The sequence below is a fragment of the Pongo abelii genome, chromosome 11 (genome assembly GCF_028885655.2).
Source record: "Pongo abelii isolate AG06213 chromosome 11, NHGRI_mPonAbe1-v2.0_pri, whole genome shotgun sequence".
Taxonomy (NCBI): Eukaryota; Metazoa; Chordata; class Mammalia; order Primates; family Hominidae; genus Pongo; species Pongo abelii.
In genome coordinates this window covers 120,031,937-120,054,482 of record NC_071996.2, presented here as the reverse complement: position 1 = coordinate 120,054,482, position 22,546 = coordinate 120,031,937, and the positions used below count along the sequence as shown (strand labels likewise).

Here is a 22,546-nt window from a genome sequence, read left to right as displayed (position 1 = left end):
TGCCAGGCGAAGCAGGGAAGAGCCCCTTATGAAACCATCAGATCTCATGAGAACTCACTTGCTATCACGAGAACAACATGGGGGACCTGCCCCCATGATCCAGTTACCTCCACCTGATCTCCTCCTCAGCACCTGGGGATTATGGGGATTACAATTCAAGATGACATTTGGGTGGGGACACAAAGTCCAACTATATCACCTTGTCTCTGCTAAAAATAAAAAAATAGCCAGGCATGGTGGTGCACACCTGTGGTCCCAGCTACCTGGGAGGCCGAGGTGGGAAATTACTTGAGCCCAGGGGTTAGAGGCTGCAGTGAGCCATGATCATGCCACTGCACTCCAGCCTGGGTGACAGAGTGAGCCCCTGTCTCAAAAACGAAAAATAATAATTTTTAAATTTTAAAAATACATGTTTTTATAGAAGGGCCCACAGAGGCAGTGTCCAAGGCCCACAGATGTCATATGCAACCCTGGCTCCAGGTCCCAGGAGGCTGGGGTCAAATTGGCTGTGTTCCTCCAGGAGGACAAAGTTGATTTCCTGTCCTGAGATGTCCCAAACTCTCTGAGGTGAAGGTCAAGTTTGTCCACCCTCACAGAGGCCACCTGGATTCAAGGCTATGTTTCATTCCATTTCTTTATTGATCTCATCAGTGCCAATGAACATGCCAATAAGATGAAGAAATCCACAGGCCTGGTTTGCTGATGCAAGGTCTTTTAAAGATGGTTTAACAAGACCATGCATCAGCATCTGTTTCTTTCTCCGGAACAGGCTTCTGGACTCAAATCCAGTGGCCAGATCTCAACTCCACATCTTGAAGTAGAAGCCCAGGGAAGGGAAATGAAAGAGTTGACCAGGCAGAGATCAGAAAGCATTGTAGGCTGAGAAAAGCCCGCATTCCTTGTTACTGTTCGCAGCCAAACAGATTCAAACCCCAAAATCTAACTGCCTGAGTTGGAATTCAAGCTTTTACTACTGAGCTGTGCAGCACCAGACAAGTTCCTTAAGCTCTCTGTGCTTCCATTGTTCATCTGTAAAAAGAGGACAAACAGTATGCACCTCCTATGGGCCACTGGGAGGATCCAAAGAGAGGATCCTCACTGCATCTACAGTGAGGGCCTGGCACACAGTAAGTGCACATGGGGCTAGATCTTAGCCACTTCCATTTCCTGCCTACCAGGGAAGTACCCACATAGCGCCCCTCCTCCCCTCAGTCAGACAAGGGCATCATCACACGTTACCAAGTTCTTCCCATATATCCTCTTATAGGCTGCAGGAACAATCCACAGGAAAACATTCCAGATGTCGAACTCCAGCTAGAGATGGAATTTGCCCTCAGAACAAAAATACCAAGTTGTATTTTTTTTCTGCCTAAGAGAGTTAAGTTCAGAATAATATTTATTAAGCAACCACTTATGTATGCAACTCCATGGGCTATGGTGCAAAGGTCACTATAAGAAATAGTTCTTAGCAACCCAAATGACATCAATGGAAAAGGCTCATGGGCTTAGAAATGGTTGATAGAAACCTCCAAGGCCCCTGAAGAGACTTTCCCTGTAGATTAGTAAGCATTAGCTCTTCTCCCCTACATAGCACCTGGGGAAATGGGTCAACATAGAAGCAAGGGATTTCATATACAGAAGGTCAAGCTTTTCCAAAGAGAAGTCAGGGAGACGACAGACACCCCCAGAGCCGTTAGTTGGGGGCTTGAAAGGCAGGGGAGAACTCCCACCCCTGCCTTGGGTAGATTGCCACACCTTTCTACCTAAGATCCCTAGAGGAGAGCTGGAGATGAGGAAGGCAGATGGGATGAAAAGAAATGGATCGTTGTCCCATTTTACAGATGGCAAACCTGAGCCCAGATGGACTACCATCTGAATTCACAGGAGCAAACACAACCTCCCTGCCATATCAGCAGTTCTTCACAATTATCATGGGGTCCCTACATTGTCTTTTGGCCCACCCTTACTAATTTAGCCAAGGACAGCAGCTGGAAGCTGACAGCCCAAGAGAAAGAGCCTTTATTGTTCACTTCTATGCATTCATACCCAGGTTTTCAGACTTAATTCTGGCACAGCCCATTTTTCCAATGTAATCCTGTTTGTTGCATCAATGATCTTACTCAACAAATCAAACTCTTGTGTTTGATAGAAACGGACTCCCATAAAATCTCGTTTTCTCCTAGCACAATGTTCTGACCTCAGTGCTCTATTTGGAAATTGGTGATTCCTGATCTAAAAGAGACGTTCTTAGGAAACTAAGCCCCAAGAATCTAAAAGTACCTCCCTGGTCCTTTCTCCTCAGAGTGTGTGGTCTCGGTCCTTATCCAGACCTGGTGAGGAAATAAGACCTTTTCCCTACCTAGAACAAACACATCTTCCTAACAGCTCATGTGTCTCCCTTCTTTCTTCTTTTCTTTATTCTGAAGAAAGACTTACCATTTTCCAGCCTTCTCCTCCTATCTCATGATTATCTTAAAATCTAAGAGCAGGGTTGGGGAAGAGGAGATGATCTAAGCCAACCCTGAACCTATCATTCCTCCAATGGACTCACCTCTTGCAACAGGTAATAGCATTCCAAGCCTTTCAAGAGTTAATTCTGAGTAATGGGCCAGGGGAATGAAGGCTGGCTGCAGCTTCCTGGTTCCACCCTAGCTGGGCAGAAAACTCACATGGCTCCGTCTTTGTTAATTTCTCCCAAAAGGCACTTAGCCTTGACATATGTTGGGCAACAGAATAAATACTAACCACCATCCTCCTCCCCCTGCTCTCTAGACGACTCCACTAATATCCATAGCAGTGGACAATTCATTAACAAACTGGAATGAGCAATGAACCCAGCAGTCAAGAACCCTGAATGCCAGCGCTGCCCCTTGAGATTCACTCACGAGTCAGAACCTTTAACCTCTCTGAGCTCTAATTTCTCAAGTCTGAAAAATGATATTAACAATTCTGCTAAGGGGCGGGGCACGGTGGCTCACGCCTGTAATCCCAGCACTTTGGGAGGCAGAGGCGGACAGATCACCTGAGGTCGGGAGTTCGAGACCAGCCTGACAAACATGGAGTAACCCCATCTCTACTAAAAATACATAAAAATCAGCCAGGCATGGTGGCACATGCCTGTAATCTCAGCTACTCGGGAGGCTGAGGCAGGAGAATCGCTTGAACCCGGGAAGCGGAGGTTGCAGTGAGCCAAGATCGCGCCATTGCACTCCAGCCTGGGCAACAAGAGCAAAGCTTGGTCTCAAAAAAAAAAAAAAAAAAACACAATTCTGCTAAAATGATGGCTGCTGTTAAACAGGACATGGTATTTTTACCCCTGACAGCCCAAGAAACTCTCATTGTGGCCAAAACCAAGCTTTAGAAAAAAATGTGTGGTGGCTGGGCATGGTGGCTCATACCTGTAATCCCAGCACTTTGGGAGGCTGAGGTGGGCGGGTCATTTGAGGCCAGGAGTTCAAGACCAGCCTGGCCAACAAAGCAAAAACCTGTCTCTACCAAAAATACAGAAATTAGCTGGGCGTGGTGGTGCATGCCTGAGGTCCCAGCTACTTGAGAGGCTGAGGCACAAGAATCGCTTGAATCCCGGAGGCGGAGTTCACTTCTTGCAGTGAGCCAAGATTGCACCACTGCACTCCAGCCTGGGCGACAAAGCAAGACTTTGTCTCAAAAAAAAAAAAAAAAAAGAAAAGAAATGTGTAGACAATCAATTTCTTGAATGGGTAAATAAAAGGTATATCTGCCATGTGAGGGGAAGGCTAGGTGACGTCTGATTTGTAGAACAGCCAAATGCATGGAAAAAATGAGTCATGAGAGAGTTCTGCAATATGATCTATTGCATATTTCTTCTAAAGCTTGGTTTTGATTGTATAAATTTTACACATTGCTAAATATCAAAGCTCTCTGCCATTTAATGGAAGTCCTTAAGCAAGAATGAATTTGCCTAAATTACTTTAACTTTGTTTACAGAATTTAGTGGGAGGGACAAAGGGAAGGAGGCCAGGCAGTAGCTCATAATCACCAAGCATGCTCAGTTGAGACAGGGCTCATGAACACGCCAGCACATACAAGAAACAGCTTTTGTTGGAGAGAATTCGAAGCCAGTCCTCTTTGGATGGCTGATGGTGGTCACCAAACTCCATCTAGCATGTGGCCACTATGTTCAACAGCACAGCCCACCAACAGGCTGGGATTAGTAATTCAGGCCATGCTGGAGGTAGGGAGGGAGGCAGAAGTTAGGAAAGAGGAAGGTAAAATGGGGGTTCTATTTGTTACTTTCTTAGCTAAAGTTTAACCTGAGGTCCTGAGACTTTGTGGGTGAGTGACACTGCTTATGTGTCTTCCCCTGACTTTTTTTTTTCAAAAGGTCAGAGGGAGCAGTGGCCTCTCACACTGGAATTCTGAATAGTATGCACAGATGTCTGTCGCGGTATAGGCTGGCATTCAGGACACATTCCAGCTTAGTTAATGACATCCCCCCAATTGGTCCATCTATCTCCTGAGGACACCCAGTTTCATTCATTGTAAACTCCCTTCCTATTCCTTCTCACCCCCTGAGCCCTTTCTTCCTGCAAGGGAGCCAGCCATGCAACACCTGACATCCTTCCAGCCTTCAGCAACAGAACAGTCACTTCTGAGCATGGTTTTCCAACAGGTGGTTCCTCCTCTCCCAGTTTCCTTTGTGGTAGTAAATAACTGCAAACAGCCTTCTCAGATGTTTCAGATCCACAAGTCCCCTAGGTTATAAGATCACACGTGTGCAAGAACTGGCCTTTCTCTTCTGAGAATCATCTCCCTCCACCTGCAGCTACCACAGGCCAATCACCCAGCTGAGTGCTGAAGAGCTCAGTGACCTCTGTTGAGTGGCAAGCCCAAGAGGCACAGGCTACTGCCCTTCCACGGTGACAAAACACCTACAGGAGATGATGCACCACCAAGGGAGGGCAGAGAGCCCCCACCTGGCCGATGAATCCCCTCCACATCAACCCACTCTGCAAACTCTTTTTGGATTTCCTTTGAGCACCAGCTTTTGGGTTCGAAGCCTTAGCCAAGCAGTCCTAGAGTAGGAGGAAGGACTGAGGTTCGATCCTGACTTCACCACCACCCCTGGGATTCTGAGTGATGCTAAGCAGGGTGTTGAACTTGTGCAGGTGCCAGTGTACTCATCTGTAAATTCAGGGAATTAGACCCGGTCAGAAGTTCCCAAACATAGCTCTTCCATCAGAAATCATCTGATGAGCTTGCTAAAAATAAGAGCCCTGGACCCCAGCCCCAGAAAGTCAGAAGCAAGGACTAAGGAATCTGTATGTTGAATGATACCTCTCCTCTCAAGCTCTGGCATTGCCAGGCTCCCATGCCTTTGTGATTCTCTCTGTTCTGTCTGAGTTTCCTGAAGAACTTCCTGGTGAGGAGAGAACAATGCCTCTTCTTTTCAAGAGAGGTGGTCTCGGGTACAAGCTTTGCAGAGACACAGCCTTGTAAGCTCATCTACTCATGGGTTTGTAAACAGACACATATGCTTGCTTGGATACATGCAGAGGGGCCTCTCCTGGCCAGGCATCATGGACATTTCTAGAGTATGCCCTCATGCTGCCATCTCATCTCGGGCTCCCCCCGAGTGAGCAGAAACAGCACAGCCTCTCCAGAGCCTCCCTGCCTGTGCACTCTCCAAAGGGCTCCTTTATAAACATCAGGGTCATTCCTGGAATTGCAAAGACCTGGGGAGGGTCAGGGCTGAGGCAGACAGTTTGAGAAAACAAAAACATGCTCAAATTCAGCCAAGGTCCTCTGGGGCCCCATGAGCCAAGCTGTCCTTGAAGAGCCAGAGAAATTGATATCAAGATGGCAAACAGCACTATCAGCTTTCACTCCTTTCCATGGGTCCCAAACATTTCTCCTTGGGTTCAACTAAAGCCATCCAGGAACCTGGCAAGGTGACCTAGTTGCTGAGGCCCAAGTGAGTAGACTGTGCTTTGGTTCAAACTTGAACCAGGGACTATGGGAATGGGAAGAATGTGCCTGACCCAGTAATTCTACTTCTCTCTACGTGTGCACAGGGACACACGTACAAAAATGGTCATGACAGCATTATTTGTCGTTGTAAAAACACTATTAGCAACCAGATCCAAAAGTCTTTCAACAGGTGAATGGATAAATAAAACCAGTAAGGTAATACAAAGGAACAATATATAGCAGTTAAAAAGAATATCTCTGACCTATGGATGTCAACATTACATCTCAGACACCAAATGTTAAGAGGGAAAATAAAACCTTTATGTACATTTTCAATTTATTTTCACAAAATAATTTGGCCAATATTGGTCATCTATCACATATGTGCATATAGATGCAATATATGCAAACATAGGCATATTAGTCATCTATCATATATATGCAAATCCACTTAACTAAGAAAGATAAACACTAAGTACTGCGTGCTAGTGGACAAAATATCAACCGCCCACGGTTCTGGGTGGTAGACTTGTGTTATTACATTGTTCTTTGTACTTTTCTGCATTTTTTAAATCTTCTTTTAAAAAAAGTCACCTCTCAGGGCTGGGCGCGGTGGCTCATGCCTGTAATCCCAGCACTTTGGGAGGCCAAGGCAGGTGGATCACGAGGTCAGGAGTTCGAGACCAACCTGGCCAATAAGGTGAAACCCTGTCTCTACTAAAAATACAAAAATTAGCCAGGCATGGTGGTGCACGCCTGTAATCCCAGCTACTCAGGAGGCTGAGGCAGAAGAATCGTTTGAACCCAGGAGGAAAAGGTTGCAGTGAGCCAAGATCACGCCACTGACTCCAGCCTGGGTGACAGAGTGAGACTCTGTCTCAAAAACAAAAACAAAAAAGTCACCTCTCACACCAACCACCCCTCATCTTCCTCATCAAGCAGAGCTATCAGTAACCTCAAGTGTCCCTGAAGCCCTACTGGAAGAGGACCAAATGATAGTGACATGGCAGACTTCACCACCACTCTCATTGGCCAGGGCAATGATGTTACCAGGGTCACTTGTCCACCAGTCAGAACCTAGCCCTGGGTTCCTGGCCGGTTCTCTATGCCATGAAGAACTCGGAAATGAGTCAGAAAGAAGACCCAAAGGTAGTAGAAGAGGATCACAGAATTAAGAAGGGGAAGATGAAGTAATCAAGATGACTCAGGCCTGAGAACTGAAAGCCAAGGGACAAGTCCATCCTGGTGCTGCCAGAGGGTGCTGAGTGGTGGAGATGTCCAAGGGCCAGGAAAACCCAAGGGAAGGGAAGGAGCCGTTCTGTCTCCCTAAGGACCAGAGAGAAAACAGCCTTAAACTAAAACAGGAGAGATCCAAGTTAGAAGCCATCCAAGAATTTCATAAGAAAGAACAAAACAAGTGATAAATTGCAGATGGGAAGAAATTGCACAGACTCCCTCTGGTATAACTTAGGAGAAACCTTTTGAGGAGGAAGAAGGATGAACAATATGGCCTCCAAGTGTCCAAAGGCCACTTGATTGCATTGATGAAAAGCACTGCCATAGGTGGGAGGATGGCTTGAGCCCGGAAGGTGGAGGTTGCAGTGAGCTGAGATCGTGCAATTGCATTCCAGCCTGGGTGACAGAGCCAGACCTTGTCTCGAAAAAACAAATAAATAAGGGCCGGGTGCAGTGGCTCACGCCTGTAATCCCAGCACTTTGGGAGGCCAAGGTGGGCAGATCATGAGGTCAGCAGATCAAGACCATCCTGGCTAACATGGTGAAACCCCGTCTCTACTAAAAAATACAAAAAATTAGCCAGACATGGTGGTGGGCGCCTGTAGTCCCAGCTACTCAGGAGGCTGAGGCAGGAGAATGGTGCAAACCCGGGAGGCGGAGCTTGCAGTAAGCCGAGATCACGCCACTGCACTCCAGCCTGGGCATAAGAGGGGGACTCTGTCTCAAAATAAATAAAATAAATAAATAAATAAATAAATATTTTTAAAAATTTTAAAAAAGAAAAGCACTGCTGGGTAAAGTCTTCTGGTAATTTGACCCAACTTTCTTCACAGCACTCTAGCCTGAGTCCATTGCCAAAAAGCTGTAGGTCTGTGCATTTTCTTAGTCCTCCTAAGGATGGAAGCTTCCTGAAGACATAACTTGGTCTTAGCTTCCATACAGCTTTCCATACTTAGTGAATGAAGGACAGGAGAGAAGACATTCTGTGTCCTCAATTTACATTTTTGGAAGGAAGACACTGTGCTTTTTTCTTCCAAGACTGAAGAAGTAGAAGCCTGTCCAAATTGATTCTCTTACTTTCGTAACTTTATTTACCATGAAGGGACTTCATTATTTAACATCAAGCTCTTCCGAAGAGACTTGGTCAAAAGACTAAAAGAGCTACCTGTTTATTTGCATAGGATATATATACATCTCTACTGACTTGGTTTCTTCTTTATTCACCTTTCTAAAATGCTTTTCTTGTCCCCCTCCAGCACGAAAAAGCATGTGTTACAGGTGGTATGACAACTGCTTTTTCATATGGTCTCCTAGCTGACACATAGCATGTACTCAGTTAATGTTTACATATTAGAAAAGGTGACCATCTGATATGGTTTGGCTGTGCCCCCAACCAAATCTCACCATGAATTGTAGCTCCCACAATTCCTACATGTTGTGGGAGGGACCCAGTGGGAGGTAATTGAATCATCAGGGTAGGTCTTTCCCATGCTGTTCTTGTGACAGTGAACAAGTCTCATGAGATCTGATGGTTTTATAAAGCGGAGTTTCCCTGCACAAGCTCTCTTGTCTGCCACCATGTGAGACGTGCCTTTCACCTTCCGCCATGATTGTGAGGCCTCTCCAGCCACATGGAACTGTGAGTCTATTAAATCTCTTTCTTTTGTAAATTACCCAGTCTTGGGTATGTCTTTATCAGCAGCGTGAAAACAGACTAATACACTATCAAAGAGCATCTAGCACTTGCCCAAGAGTACCCTGTTACATTAATTCTTTTTCTCATTCTTCTGGCCTTTGCCTCATCTACAGCCCATATCAGCAAGAGTGGTTAAGCGTCAAGAAAGGCAGTGAGCAAGTCAAGAAACGCAGTGAGCAAGTGGAGCCATGAGATCGGATGGGAAGGACACATGCCTCTCCTAAGACCCACATTCAAACAATTCAGTTTCGATGATGCAATCCCACAGCCCCACTCCCATAGTGTAACAAAGGCTGAATCCTACCAACCTTTCCCACCACCCTCCCCTTCCACTGTCCTCTTCTCCATCCCCATAACTCTGCTCTCAGATATTCCAGGCCTGACAAATTGAACCCACAGGATACAAAAAGAAATTTAAAACCTGCAAAGATGTCCAGGATTGCGGCCACTCTCAAACCAGCACAAGAAGTGTCTTGAATATAAATAAGTGTCTTTAAATAGGTCACCATGCTTTTCTCTGTCTTCAACTAAAGTTCACTAATTTTGTCTGATAGTATATCACATCAATTACCTTCCTTGGCTATGCTCTCATGGTTTAAGAGGCAGTGAACCAAACCAGAGACAACCAGCAGAGCCTCAAGTGGGAGTCCTAACTTCTGGAGCATAAATGGTACATGGTTGGTCATTAAGCTGTTGGTAGAACCACAGGCACAATGGCATCGAGGGTCATGACTGCCCCCTGGAAAACTCTCAACCACTGACTCCTCTCTGGACTCACTGAAGGCTTTCCAAAGCAAAGGGGCAGCTATCCAGGTAAGCCACACTCAAGGGAATAAGTCACACCTGCTAACAGGATTCTTGAAATGACCAATCAGAAAACGTCCAAAAGCAGGTGTCTGCCATTCTCCTGTTCTCCTGTGTTGCAAGAATCAGAACCTGCACTACCTCATTTGATTATCTGAGTTTCTGTGCTACATGGCTTGCATGTTTACCTTTATTATCAAGCAGGTGCATGAGGTTGATAATTTCTTATCCCCCTCACACTTGATAAATGAGCTATAGAGCTGGAGGCCAACTGCACCAAGTCACGTAGCCAGTGGCCAAAACCAAGCCCAGGTTGTTAACCAACCAGATGGCACCTGGTCACTTGGCATCACCTAAGGAAAGACTCTCAAGCAAGACCTTTTAGCCCCAGGGCTTCATTTCTTCCCATCCCCATCTCTATGGGACCCCCATCTTTCCCTAGAAGTAGACCATCAGTCATGTCAGCAGCCCTACTCAACCACAAAAGCCTCTTTGATCCAGTAAACCTGTCCTACCCCCACCCCCTTTATCCTGCCTGACACACCTCCCACCACTGTTGCTATAGCAACTGCTCAGCATTATCAGGAAGTCACAGGGGCAGGGCACAGGGTACAAGGGAATTGCCATTTTCATTTTGTTCTTGGCCTCGGGCATTTTAGAAAACAAGTTCACCACCCAGAGGTAACTTGGCACCTCCATCCAGAAGTAAAGACAATAGACCTAAAAGAAACTTCCTAGAGAGTTGCATAAAGGAACATTTTTGAGAAGATATGCCTTAATTACTACTTCCCAGGGAAAAGGAGCTCTTCCAAGAGGCAGTATATAATTCACTGCTTTTCTGCATGTGTGAGTCTGGTGAAATGGAGAGCTGGAAGAAGAATCTAGAGACCCAGACTACAATCTGGTCTGTGCTTGCCTTGGCAGTTGAACCTGAATGTAGCCTTGATTTCTTCATTTGTTAAGTGGAGAGAATCTCGAGGCTAAAACAGAGCTGGGGCAGGAAGTGGGAGAGGGGAAGAATATAAAACAAACAAAAAAAACAAAATGAGCTTTCTGGTAGAAGCAGGCAATGTCTAGAACAAAGCCATTTGGTTTATCATTGTTATATCACTTATTCTTTGAGGTGGCACCCTTTGCTTAGTGCCAATGACTGACTCTCTGCACCCCCAGAGTCCAACCTGAATCACTCCAGCTGAAACACCCCCCTCTTCTCAACTTCTAATAGGATGGAACACTCTGAGTAGGCACAACTTCCTCCCCACCTCCCACCAACCAAGGCCTTCCAGGACTCAGTCCCCCTCTTCCCTTTGACTTCCTGGCTCGGAGAGCTCAGTTCCTTGAATGAACACAGGCTGCCACACCTTCACCGTCCTCCACTAATTAGAAACCTCCCCAGGCTTCACTAGAGGCCAACTCCACCAGGGCCTATGGGCGAATTCCACTGCCCAGCAGCTGGGGGTTTGCCAGCCCCTGCCCCCTTCTCCCCAATCTTCCCTCCTGCCCTGCCTCCCAACAGCCAGGAAGAGATGTGGGGCTGGCAGCCAGAAGGGCCCCAAAGACTGCCAAGTGTCCCTCCCCCCGCCCACAGAAAAAAGGAAAGGGAAAAATTCCTGACTACAGTTGCTCTGTATTTCTTTCCGGGAGGGCTGGCTTTTTGAGCAAAGTCTCCCTCTGAGTCTTGACTGACACCCAGGGGCTGAGCCAGCCCAGATCTTCCCTGGCTTTGTTCAGGAACAGGAGTGGCCAGAGAAGGGGGAGGGAAGAGTCAGGGGTTAGTAGCCCAGGAGGAGAGGCATAGGGAGATGGTCCATTCTCCAGGAGAAGAAAAAAATATCGACATCCCATCCAGCCTGCTCTTTGTGAGTGTGGAGGGTGGGAGCTGGTGAAATTACTCTGGAACTGAAAACCAACACATTTCTCTGGACCTACTATCCTATCTGTAAAAGGGGCTTTTCCTTTCCTGCCTCCACCATGAAAGCCCTCCAAGAGTCTAAGCCAAGCTTGTCCAACCTGCAGCCCAGGAGAGCTTTCAATGTGGCCCAACACAATTTCGTAAACTTTCTTCAAACATTAGGAGATTTTTTTGCAATTTTTTTTTAGCTCATCAGCTACGGTTAGTGTTAGTGTATTTTATATGTGACCCAAGACAATTCTTCTTCCAAGTGGCCCAGGGAAGCCAAAAGATTGGACACCCCTGGTCTAACATGACCATCCACCCCGGATTCCCAATGGCAGTACTTTGCCTTGTCCCCAGTCCTGATTTCACCGTAAGTGTATTCTGACCCTCAGAGACTCAAGCATCCGCCTTCTCTGCTTTCCTGGGGCCCTGCCTCATTAGATGCTGGAAAAGAAAGTCTTCGGCATCATTGTGCACAGACAGGCTGCCACTCCGAGGGCTTTTTGGTACCACAGATGGAATCAGACATTAGGTAGAGCCCCAGTACTCAGAAGACACTCCCCAAACCCAGCGTTTCTATGGAGAATCCATCAGCCCCTTGCAAAATGAGATGCTGCTCCCCAACTCAGGAGTAAACTCTGGAGACAATATAGCAAGAAAATATCACTTTTTTGGAAACAGCTTCCAATTTATTTGCCAGGACCAAGTTCAGTGCATTCTGGCATCCCAGGTTCAGAGATGCGAAAGGTCCATTTTCCTGGTGCAGGAAATGGGTGGCATCAGGTGTCCTCACTGGCTTTGATGACTGCACAATTGCACACCCTTGAGCATGCCATATGTGCTAAATGTGCTAGGACCACTTGGATTAGTTAATACTTAACTCTAGTATTCTGAAGTCTGGATCCTTGCAGACTTCCCCTGGGGGGCCATCTATACAGAGAGGACCTTCCCCCACCCAGAGATGTAGCCTCAGGGATTCTCCAGAGCTCTGGACACTGACAGCCAGAAGGCTAGGTCTTCCAGGTTGGCTGGCCAGGCAAAGGAGGAACTCAGCCCTGTGTTACCTGCTTATGAGCAGCAAGGCCAGCATGAGAACCCAGGTGTCCAAGCTCTGGCGCCACCTCTGTTCCCCATAGTCCCTCCAACCTCCATTCTAGACACTGCAGAGAGAAGCTCTCATACCAAAAACAGTCAGTCCTAGACGTTAGGACATCGGATCCAAAGAGCACTGCCCAACTAATCCATTAAAAATGCAAGCCTAGGCCAGACGTGGTGGCTCACGCCTGTAATCCCAGCACTTTGGGAGGCCGAGGCGGGCGGATCACAAGGTCAGGAGATCGAGACCATCCTGGCTAACACGGTGAAACCCCATCTCTACTAAAAATACAAAAAATTAGCCGAGCGTGGCGGCGTGTGCCTGTAGTCCCAGCTGCTGGGGAGGCTGAGGCAGGAGAACAGCATGAACCCAGGAGGCGGGCTTGCAGTGAGCCGAGATCACGCCACTGCACTCCAGCCTGGGTGACAGAGCAAGACTCTGTCTCAAAAAAAAAAAAAAAAAAAAAAAAGGCAAGCCTAGCTGGGCGCGGTGGCTCAAACCTGTAATCCCAGCATTTTGGGAGGCCGAGGTGGGCAGATTATGAGGTCAAGAGATCGAGACCATCCTGGCTGAAACTGTGAAACTCCATCTCTACTAAAAATGCAAAAAATTAGCTGGGCGTGGTGGCGGGTGCCTATAGTCCAGCTACTCAGGAGGCTGAGGCAAGAGAATGGCATGAACCCAGGAGGTGGAGCTTGCAGTGAGCCGAGATTGTGCAACTGAACTCCAGCCTGGGCGACACAGTGAGACTCCATCTCACAAAAAAAAAAAAAAAAAAAAAAGTAAGCCTGGTCGGGCACCATGGCTCACGCCTGTAATCATCAGCACTTTGGGAGGCCGAGGTGGGCGAATTATGAGGTCAAGAGATCGAGACCATCCTGGCTAACACTGTGAAACCCCATCTCTACTAAAAAATACAAAAAATTAGCCGGGCGTGGTGGCAGGTGCCTGTAGTCCCAGCTAATCGGGAGGCTGAGGCAGGAGAATGGCGTGAACCCGGGATAGACCGAGCTTGCAGTGAGCCGAGATTGCGCCACTGCACCTCAGTCTGGGTGACAGAGCGAGACTCCGTCTAAAAAAAAAAAAAATGCAAGCCCGATGGCCTCCAACCGTTTATGCACTGCATTTATATTGCATTTATCAATTGCATTCATATTGCATTTATCAATTGCATTTGTATTGCATTTAAAGTACAGTTTCATTGCCCTTTCCATAAACCACCTCGCTACAGCCCTGTGAAAGTAGGTTGGAGAGGTATGGATATTTCCATTCATAGGTGAAGAGATGGAAATCAAGTGACTCATCACCAAAATGCAAGAGCTTAGGTTTTATATATAGTTTATATATTTATACACATCTGTGTAGTTGACCCAATGAAATACTATCAATTTCTGATTTGCAAATAAAAAAATGAGGCTTAGCAAGAAATCTCTTACCTTGGGTGATTAGTACATGGTAGACCACCTGGGATTTGAACCTCCAGAGAGCAGTGGCCTGCCTGACCTTTCCAGTTTGGCCTTCATTTTAAAGGCCAGCTAACTGTCAAGGAGGAGATGTCACTTGCCAAGATTAAGGCAGCTAACATGTAAAAGAACATACTATGTGCCAGGTACTTGCCATTATCACAGCCGCCCCAACACACACCTGGGAAAGAGGTAAAATCATTGCTATTTTACCAACAGGGAACTGGCATTGGAGGAAGAGCCTTACTAACTACTGAAGTATTAAGAGATGGGGTTGCAATGGAACCAACCCCAGTCAATACGACAGCAAAGGCCAGGCTGCCTGCACCATCATCTGCTACCCAGCAGCTCTTCTCTCAAGAGGCCCACCCTGTGACCTTCTTGTCCCTCCTGACTGACTGCTGTAGGCTGGCTACTTACGACTGTGAGGTCCCCAAACTCCAGGACTTGTGACTCTCCATGGAGTCAAGGGAATCTACATAATTGAAATCTGGCAGAAATTTCCTGTGCCCCATACATCACCTGCACATGGCAGCTGTCCAGGAACAAAACTGCTGGTTGATAGGGCCAAAAGCTTTTCTCTGCCAACAGCCCAACTCCTTGCCCGGCCACGGAGGTAGAGGGGTGCAGTGAGAAGGTACCCAGGTTAGCCTCTAAGCATTTTCGTATCGCTGAGTCACCCAGTGTCCACACCTGTGAAATGGAGGTAGAACGGCCTCCCTCGCAGGGAGGTGGAAGACAGGGGACAAAGCAGGCACAGAAGCCAGTTCATAATAGGGTGAGGACAGATGCAAGCACCACCAATCTCCTGGCGGCTGCCTGCCATCTCAGTGAATTGCTGGCCAGAGACAGGAGAAGCAGAGGGATCTAGAATATCTGCCAACCACGTCACCAGCTTCCCTCATGAATTCAAACATCATCTCCCTCTTCTATGCCTTGGTTTCAGCAGAAGCAGCGCTAGTGCTAACCCTTATAGGAGAGAATCCCCATTCCCTGGCCTATGGAAGTCCTTTCCCTCAAAGCCCAGTCAACCACCCTCCTCATTTAAGGATTCTAGTTTTTTCAAGCATTATAGTCTCCAGTCACCTACATAATATCCCTCTGATTGGATGGACCTCTGAGGCTGAGACCACTATATTTTCCACACCATTTTTGAGCCCCACCCACCTACCTAGCAAGCAGGTGTTCTAGCTGAGCCGGAATAGGAAAGGCATGGAAGGGAGAAGTGTGGGAGAGGAAAGAATGGTCTGCAGGGACAAAGAGGACAGCATGGAGAAGGCAGGAGAAGGAAGAGGGAGTCGGGAACATAGAGAGAAAGGCTGAGACGAAATGCACTCCCTGGATACAGAGTTCCTTAAAAAATTAAAATAGGATAGGTGCAGTGGCTCACGCCTGTACTCACAGCACTTTGGGAGGCCAAGACGGGAGGATCACCTGAGGTCCGGCGTTCGAGACCAGCCTGGCCAACATGGTGAAAACCCGTCACTACTAAAAATACAAAAATTAGCCAGGCATGGTGGCAGGTGTCTATAATCCCAGCTACTTGTGGGGCTGAGGCAGGAGAATCGCTTGAACTCGGGAGGCAGAGGTTGCAGTAAGCCGAGATTGTGCCATTGCACTCCAGCCTGGGTGACAGAGCAAAACTCAGTCTCAAAATAAATAAATGAATAAAAATAATAATACAAATAAAAATAACAATTCCCAGATACACAGACTCTTTGCAAAAAAAAAAAAAAAAAAAAAAAAACAAGCTTTTTTCTTTTGGGTACAGTGTTCTAGTATGCGGGAAGGACCAACAACAAAAGCAGATGTGGACATGGCCTCACAGCCCCTTTCTGTTCTGCTCTTCCTTCATTCCTTTCAGCAGCCCCCTGTCCTGTCCTGCCAGGCATCGTAGGTATTTACCTGTTCTCCATTCCCTTTGGTGCAGAATTTTCAGAACTTCCTCATATCAAAATCGAACAGTTGTGGCCAGGTGCAGTAGCTCATGCCTGTAATCCCAGCACTTTGGGAGGCCAAGGCGGGCAGATCACTTGAGGTTCAGGAGTTTGAGAACAACCTGGCCAACATGGTAAAACCCTGCCTCTACTAAAAATACAAAAATATTAACCGTGTGTGGTGGTGCATGCGTGAATTCCCAGCTACTCGGGAGGCTGAGGCAGGACAATGACGTGAACCCAGGAAACAGAGCTTGCAGTGAGCCAAGATCATGCCACTGCACTCCAGCCTGGGCAACAGAGCAAGACTCCGTCTCAAAAAAAAAAAAAGTAAGCCTGGTCAGGCACCGTGGCTCATGCCTGTAATCCCCAGCACTTTTGGAGGCCAAGGTGGGCGGATCATGAGGTCAGGAGATTGAGACCATCCTGGCTAACACTGTGAAACCCCGTCTCTACTAAAAAATACAAAAAATTAGCCGGGCGTGGTGGCGGGTGCCTGTAGTCCCAGCTACTCGGGAGGCTGAGGCAGGAGAATGGCGTGAACCCGGGATAGACGGAGCTTGCAGTGAGCCGAGATCGCACCATTGCACTCCAGCCTGGGCGACAGAGCGAGACTCCGTCTCAAAAAAAAAAAAGAAATTGAACAGTTGTACCTCCCATTTTCTATGGGTGTGAACAGCCCAGCTGAGAACCAACTGGAAGCCACCTGATGACTGGGCCAGAGAACAGTTCTCTCCAAGTCAGCCCTCAAAGGTCAGATAATGAGTGAATGGATATGCTCCTACTTTCGGGTAACCCATGGCTTTTTAATTTTATTTTTATTTTTTATTTTTTATTTTTTTGAGACGGAGTTTCACTCTTGTTGCCCAGGCTGGAGTGGAGTGGCGCCATCTCAGCTCACTGCAACCTCCAGCTCCCAGGTTCAAGTGATTCTCCTACCTCAGAGTCCCGAGCAGCTGGGACTACAGGCAGGTGCCACCATGCCCAACTAATTTTTGCATTTCTAGTAGAAACGGGGTTTTACCATGTTAGCCAGGCTGGTCTCGAACTCCTGACCTCAGGTGATCTGCCCACCTCAGCCTCCTTAAGTGCTGGAATTACAGGCGTGAGCCACCGCGCCTGGCCAACCCATGGCATTTTTATTTTATTTATTTATTTTTTGAGACGGAGTTTTTTTGCTCTGTTGCCCAGGCTGGAGAGCAGTGATGCAATCCCAGCTCACTGCAACCTCCACCTCCCGGGTTCAAGCAATTCTCCTGCCTCAGCCTCCCAAGCAGCTGGGACTACAGGCATGCTCCACCATGCCCAGCTAATTTTTGTATTTGTAGTAGAGAAGAGGTTTCACTATATTGGCCAGGTTGGTCTCCAAACTCCTGACCTTGTGATCCACCTGCCTCGGCCTCCCAAAGTGCTGGGATTACAGGCATGAGCCAATGCGACCGGCCCCATGGCATTTTTATAGAACTAATTTCCAGCCTCTGAGCCTGAAAGAATGATTTGCCTGAAAGTCTTAAAGCTCAGTGCTGAAGTAGGCCAACAGTGAGAACTATCTAAGCCTCCCTCTTCCCTCTGCCTGACAGGAAACCCAATAGTCCACTTGGCCAAGAGCCATTGTGTAGGCAGACCCTCAGGAGTACAACAGATGGGTTCTTCTCTCCTTCCAGGCTCTACCACCTATTCTAACCCAGAGATTCCTGTGCCCCATTTTTCTCAGATTCCTTAACATTGTTACATAGAATTTTTCTGTTCTCGAACCTTCCTCAAATATTTTGTCTAAAGAAGTGGGTCATTACCACCACACAAAGGGACTTATCACAGTAAATGTTTTGGACATATGTGGAAGCTGAGTAGGGAAATTTCAAACAAAGAAGACCCAGATTCTGCAGCTTCCTCAAACTGCAGCCCACCACGGGCAATGGCAACCCCAGGCGTCAGAAAGAACGCCACTTGCCTCACTGGTCCAGAATCTGTCGGGCCACACCCTTCAGAGAGGCCGTGCCTCTGAGGCCAGGGTGCACACTGCCACACCCTGCTTGGTCTCCTAGACAGGCGCTTCCCCATCTCCTTCTTTCATGAACAGTGGTGACTGGTGACTCAGGCAGCGCTGCTTAGCAGAACTAGTGCTGGGAGTTCTGTCCAGATAGGGGGAGGGGAGGTGGAAGGTAGTGGTGTTAACAATCAGTGACAGTAGATCCCACTCATTTCCCTAGTCTATTTTACGACTTTGAACTCAGTATGCAAATTTATGCAAGACGAGATGCAAAGCAGTACTCTGAGCCAGAAGTCCCATTGCTTTTTCCCCCTTTTTTTTGAAGCTGCACTGAACCACTGTAAATCAGTGCTCGCCTCTTCCCCCCTTTATTCTTCCCCTGCAACCGCAGATGCAGAGCCTCCCCAGGCCCGCCCGCCCGCCCGCCCGCCCGCCTGCCTGCCTGCCTGCCTGCCTGCCTGCCTGCCTGTCTGCCTGTCTGCCCGCCCTGGGACTTTGAATGACTACACATTTCTATAGCACCTTTATACGTGCAGCAGGCCAGACGGCCACTCGGGCGGCCCCGCCCCTCAGTATAATCCCCTGCATTGTACACGGTAGGGAAGGAGGCTGGGGAGATACTGAAGGAACGGGTCTAGCCCAACCTTAATTCTGAAAGGGACTGGACTGGCCCAACCCTGCTCCCTCCTCGACCCTGACATTTCTAGGCACTTCTATCCACTCCACCACCAAACACATACACACGCTTTTAGAGTCCCGACTTCAAGCAGATCTCAGGGTCTCCTTTCGGTTTTTCTTCTAGGCCTACCCACCCCTTCCCCCAAGTCTGACTTTTCAGTTTCTTTGAACCAACAAGCCCCAGCCCATCGTCCCCGTGGGATACAGGCTCACCACCATCCACTCCTTCCACCCACTGATGTGCCCACCCCCACCCCTGCATCCTTGCCATCCCCAGGAAGCCAGCAGCAACACAGCCCCTGAGTCCCGGGAACAAAGACAAAAGAGCTAACAGCAAAGCCGGAACTGCTGAGGTTCGCTGCCTCGAAATAAGAGGGTATGTTTAAAATTCTCAAAAGCAACCTGCTCAAAGAGGAATGCAGGCTGGAGGGGGGTGCTCATTCTTCGGAGGGGAGAGAAGAGGGGACGGGAGATGGAGTGGGAGGCAGAGGATTCAGTGCTAAGATCTCCGTCTGGGCCAGGCCCCACCCAACTCGGACCCAGCACTCTCCATCCAGTGACTCCAGTCTCTGCCCCAGCCTAGGACCCTCTCGCGCACAAAAGCCTCCAACCTTGACCCCTTTTTCTCCTGCACCCTTGCAAGCTCAGGCTCCTTCCAGCCCGACTCTCTCAGGCACCCCTGACATTGGTCACTTCTTTTGAGTGCACCCACTCAGCTTCCAGCCCCACCCCCCACCTTCCACCCCTGCTTAACATCCCCTCTTCCCAGGCTGGTGCACAAAAATGCGGAAGGCGTCTGGGCACTGGGGAGGAGAACGCAGCTGGGGCAAGCTGGCGGAAGGGAGTCCCATAACCAGGCAGAAAATCCAGAGTGACATTCTTCCCATGAACTCACCCCATTGTCCCTGGCCTCCCCTGACAACTACCCCCCACCCCCTTCAGGCTCCAGGGAAAAGTGAATGGGAGAAAATCTGCCGCATCTGTTCCTGGCTAAAGACCCTAACCGGCTTCAGGGATTTGGGAAGTAGAATTGGTTTTCAGGCTTAGAATGAGACGAACGAAGAGTAAAAAAAAAAAAAAAAAGTAAAACGTTAAAGAAGGAAAGGCATCACACACTTTATTAAAACAGTCAGCAGCCAAACCATCCTATGAACTTAGAGGCCTTTCAAAAAGTTCACCCTGCTGAGGAAGATGTTTAGTTTGTGAGAGTTCAGCTCAGAAACTGCACAGCACCTCCCCGGTGGACCACGAGGGGTGATGAGGAGGAACGCATGACTGGGGGACAGGCACCCCGCAGTGAAAGGATTTCGTGGGGGCTTTTTCCTTTTATTGTTCCTTTCTAAGAGAAGCAGGAGGGAAGGGTTAACTTCCAGGCAGGCTAGGGAAGGAAGCGAGCCGAGGGAGAAGAAAGGGACTGAGAGGCTCCACTCAGAGGAAGCCCTAACTTGCTCTGTACTCCAGAGCAAAATGTGCTAGAGAAACAGAAGAAAGATTTCAACTCTGACCCCTAATTCCATTCTCAAGGAGAACAGCGAAAAAAACAATAGCAGACCAGGAGAAGGGAGGCGGGTTGGTGCATGGGGTGGGGGGCTTACGAAGACCTCAGAAGCTAAAAAGCAAGCATTCTTCTTTTTCACTTTTTCAAGTTTGAGAAACTTAAGACTCACTTGCTTTTTCAACAACAGCAGCAGGCAGTGGACACATTTCACCACTGTCTCCAAGAGGAAAGAAAATAATTACAGCTTCCTCCCGACCACTGGGGCAGGAGGCTTTCGTAATTTAAAAAAAAAAAAAAAAAAAAAAAAAGTAACCTTCTTAGAGCCTGGTTGTGTCCCTCAAATAACTTTTTGGGAGGGATGAGGGCCCCTGAACAAAGAATATCGGGTCCCCATTCTATCCTACAGGAAGGAGTCCCTCAATTTAGGATAGGGGCGGGGGTGCGGGGTGGCAATGCATCTCTCCTGCCTTTCGATCTGGGGCCCAGATGCGAAACTGCACAGCCTGGCTGCCCCCGTCCAGGGAATGCAGCCGGCGATCGGGCTTAAGTTACATTGATTCAGCTGCTAGGAGACCCCTCGCCTACCAAATGCCTCCCTTTTATTTTTCCATTCAACGTGGTAGCAAGAGCCCTGCTCGTTCCCTATGGAGAAACAGCAGTGTTCGTTTTCATTTTTCTCCTAAGCGACTCATCCTACAAAGTACCAAATCCTTTCTTTCCAACTCACGACCCCAGTAGAAGGAAGGGTCCCTTGGAACGCCGGTGCCTCCTCCTAGCTCCCTCTCCTCTTCCAAGGTTCCTGGTGTCACTGGCACCCCGCAGCCTCCGCCTCCCAGCAGCGATCCCACCAGGACCCTTGGGTCCTCAAGCAGTGCCCCAAATAAGATTCGAGTTCCTACTCCCATGGATTTGACCACCGGCCCCCTTCTCAGCAAATCCCTCCTCCAGAATAGAAGTCTGGGTCCGTTCCACGCGGGTAAGACTATGGCAGCAGGGATGCCTTTCCTCTCCCCATTCATCCCCACCAAATGAGTCGCCAGGGCTCTTCCACTTGCTCTAACTCCAGTTCCCCTCCCCGGGCCTGACTTCCGCGTCCCGCTCGCAACAGTCCCCCTTGATCTGGTCCAAGGTCTCGGCTCTGCCGCCCCTAAAACAGTCCGTGAGGTCCAGCCGCCCGTCGGGCTTCCCCGCTGCCCTCCAAGTTTCTCCCAACTACTTGTTCCAGACCGCGTTACCTGCAACCTGCTCCGGGCTGGCGCCATACTCGGCGTCCCGGCGCTTCTCACAAGTGCCCTCGCCCATGACCAGCGCCTGCAGGGGCAGCTCGGAGCCCGGGTGGGGATAGCAGCGCAGCCCCTGGCCGCAGCGCGGGGTGTAGACGCCGCACGCCTCGCCCTCCAGCCGGGCGCACACCGAGCAGCAGCCGCAGCCCGGCTCCCGGACGAGCTCAGCGCATGGCATGCGGGCGCCTCCGGCCACCGCGGCCACCGCGGCGGGCGGCGCGACCGGCGGGGGCCCGCAGGCGGCCAGGCGCTCGGGTGTGCAGGGCGGGCAGCGGAACAGCACCTCCGCGCGCGCCCCGCCGCCGCCGCCACTCGCGCCCAGCAGCAGCAGCAGCAGCAGCGGCAGCAGCGGCGGCGGCGGCAGCGGCAGCGCGGGGCAGCCCACTCTCGGCAGCATGCTGGCGGTCGGCAGCGCGGCGCGGCGGGCGAGCGAGCGGGCGGGCGGGCAGGTGGCACGGCCCTGCGAGTGCGGGAGCCGCCTCCTCCGCTTCTTCCTCCTCCCTCGCCGCCGCAGCCGGGTCCTAAAGGGCCGGCTTCTCCCCGCCCCCTGCCTTCTCCCCTCCCCCTTTTGGAGACCACTCCCTTCCCCCCGACACTCCCTCGCGCCGGCAAGTGAGTGCGCGCACGCCCGCTCGCCCACCCCCGCGTTGGCTACGGGCTCTGGGGGTCCCCTGCTCTTCCCGGGCCGCGTCCCTCCGCACTCTTCTGGCCCTGACTCTGACTCCTGCAGGAGAATATGGATAACTCGCGGGTTTGGGTAGGACAGGCGTGGCGGTGGAGAAGAGCGCGTGCTTTTGTCTGCTCTCAGTTCAGTTCGCGAGGACTTCGTTTGCGCGCTTCCCGTGTGGCCGGCACTGGGCTAACCGCTGGGGAACACAAAGGACATAAGGCACCGTTTTGACCTTCAAGTAGATTTCAGTGGGCGCACACCAACTCCTTCCATCCTGGGGTATCACCCGCCACTGACACGTGGCTTGGAACAATGACTTCTTGTTGGGTGGGTCCTGCGGAGTTTCAGA

General features: G+C 49.4%; 1 protein-coding gene across 1 annotated transcript in view; it reads right to left on the bottom strand.

Moving 5' to 3' along the window:
• Positions 1–22,063, bottom strand: part of IGFBP2 (insulin like growth factor binding protein 2) — a 29,201-nt gene extending 7,138 nt beyond the window's left edge. The window contains exon 1 of the mRNA XM_003780700.5: positions 21,480–22,063. Coding sequence (XP_003780748.2) covers positions 21,480–21,924 — 445 coding nt within the window. The 5' untranslated portion in view covers positions 21,925–22,063. The remainder of the gene's footprint in view (positions 1–21,479) is intronic.
• Positions 22,064–22,546: the final 483 nt, after the last annotated feature.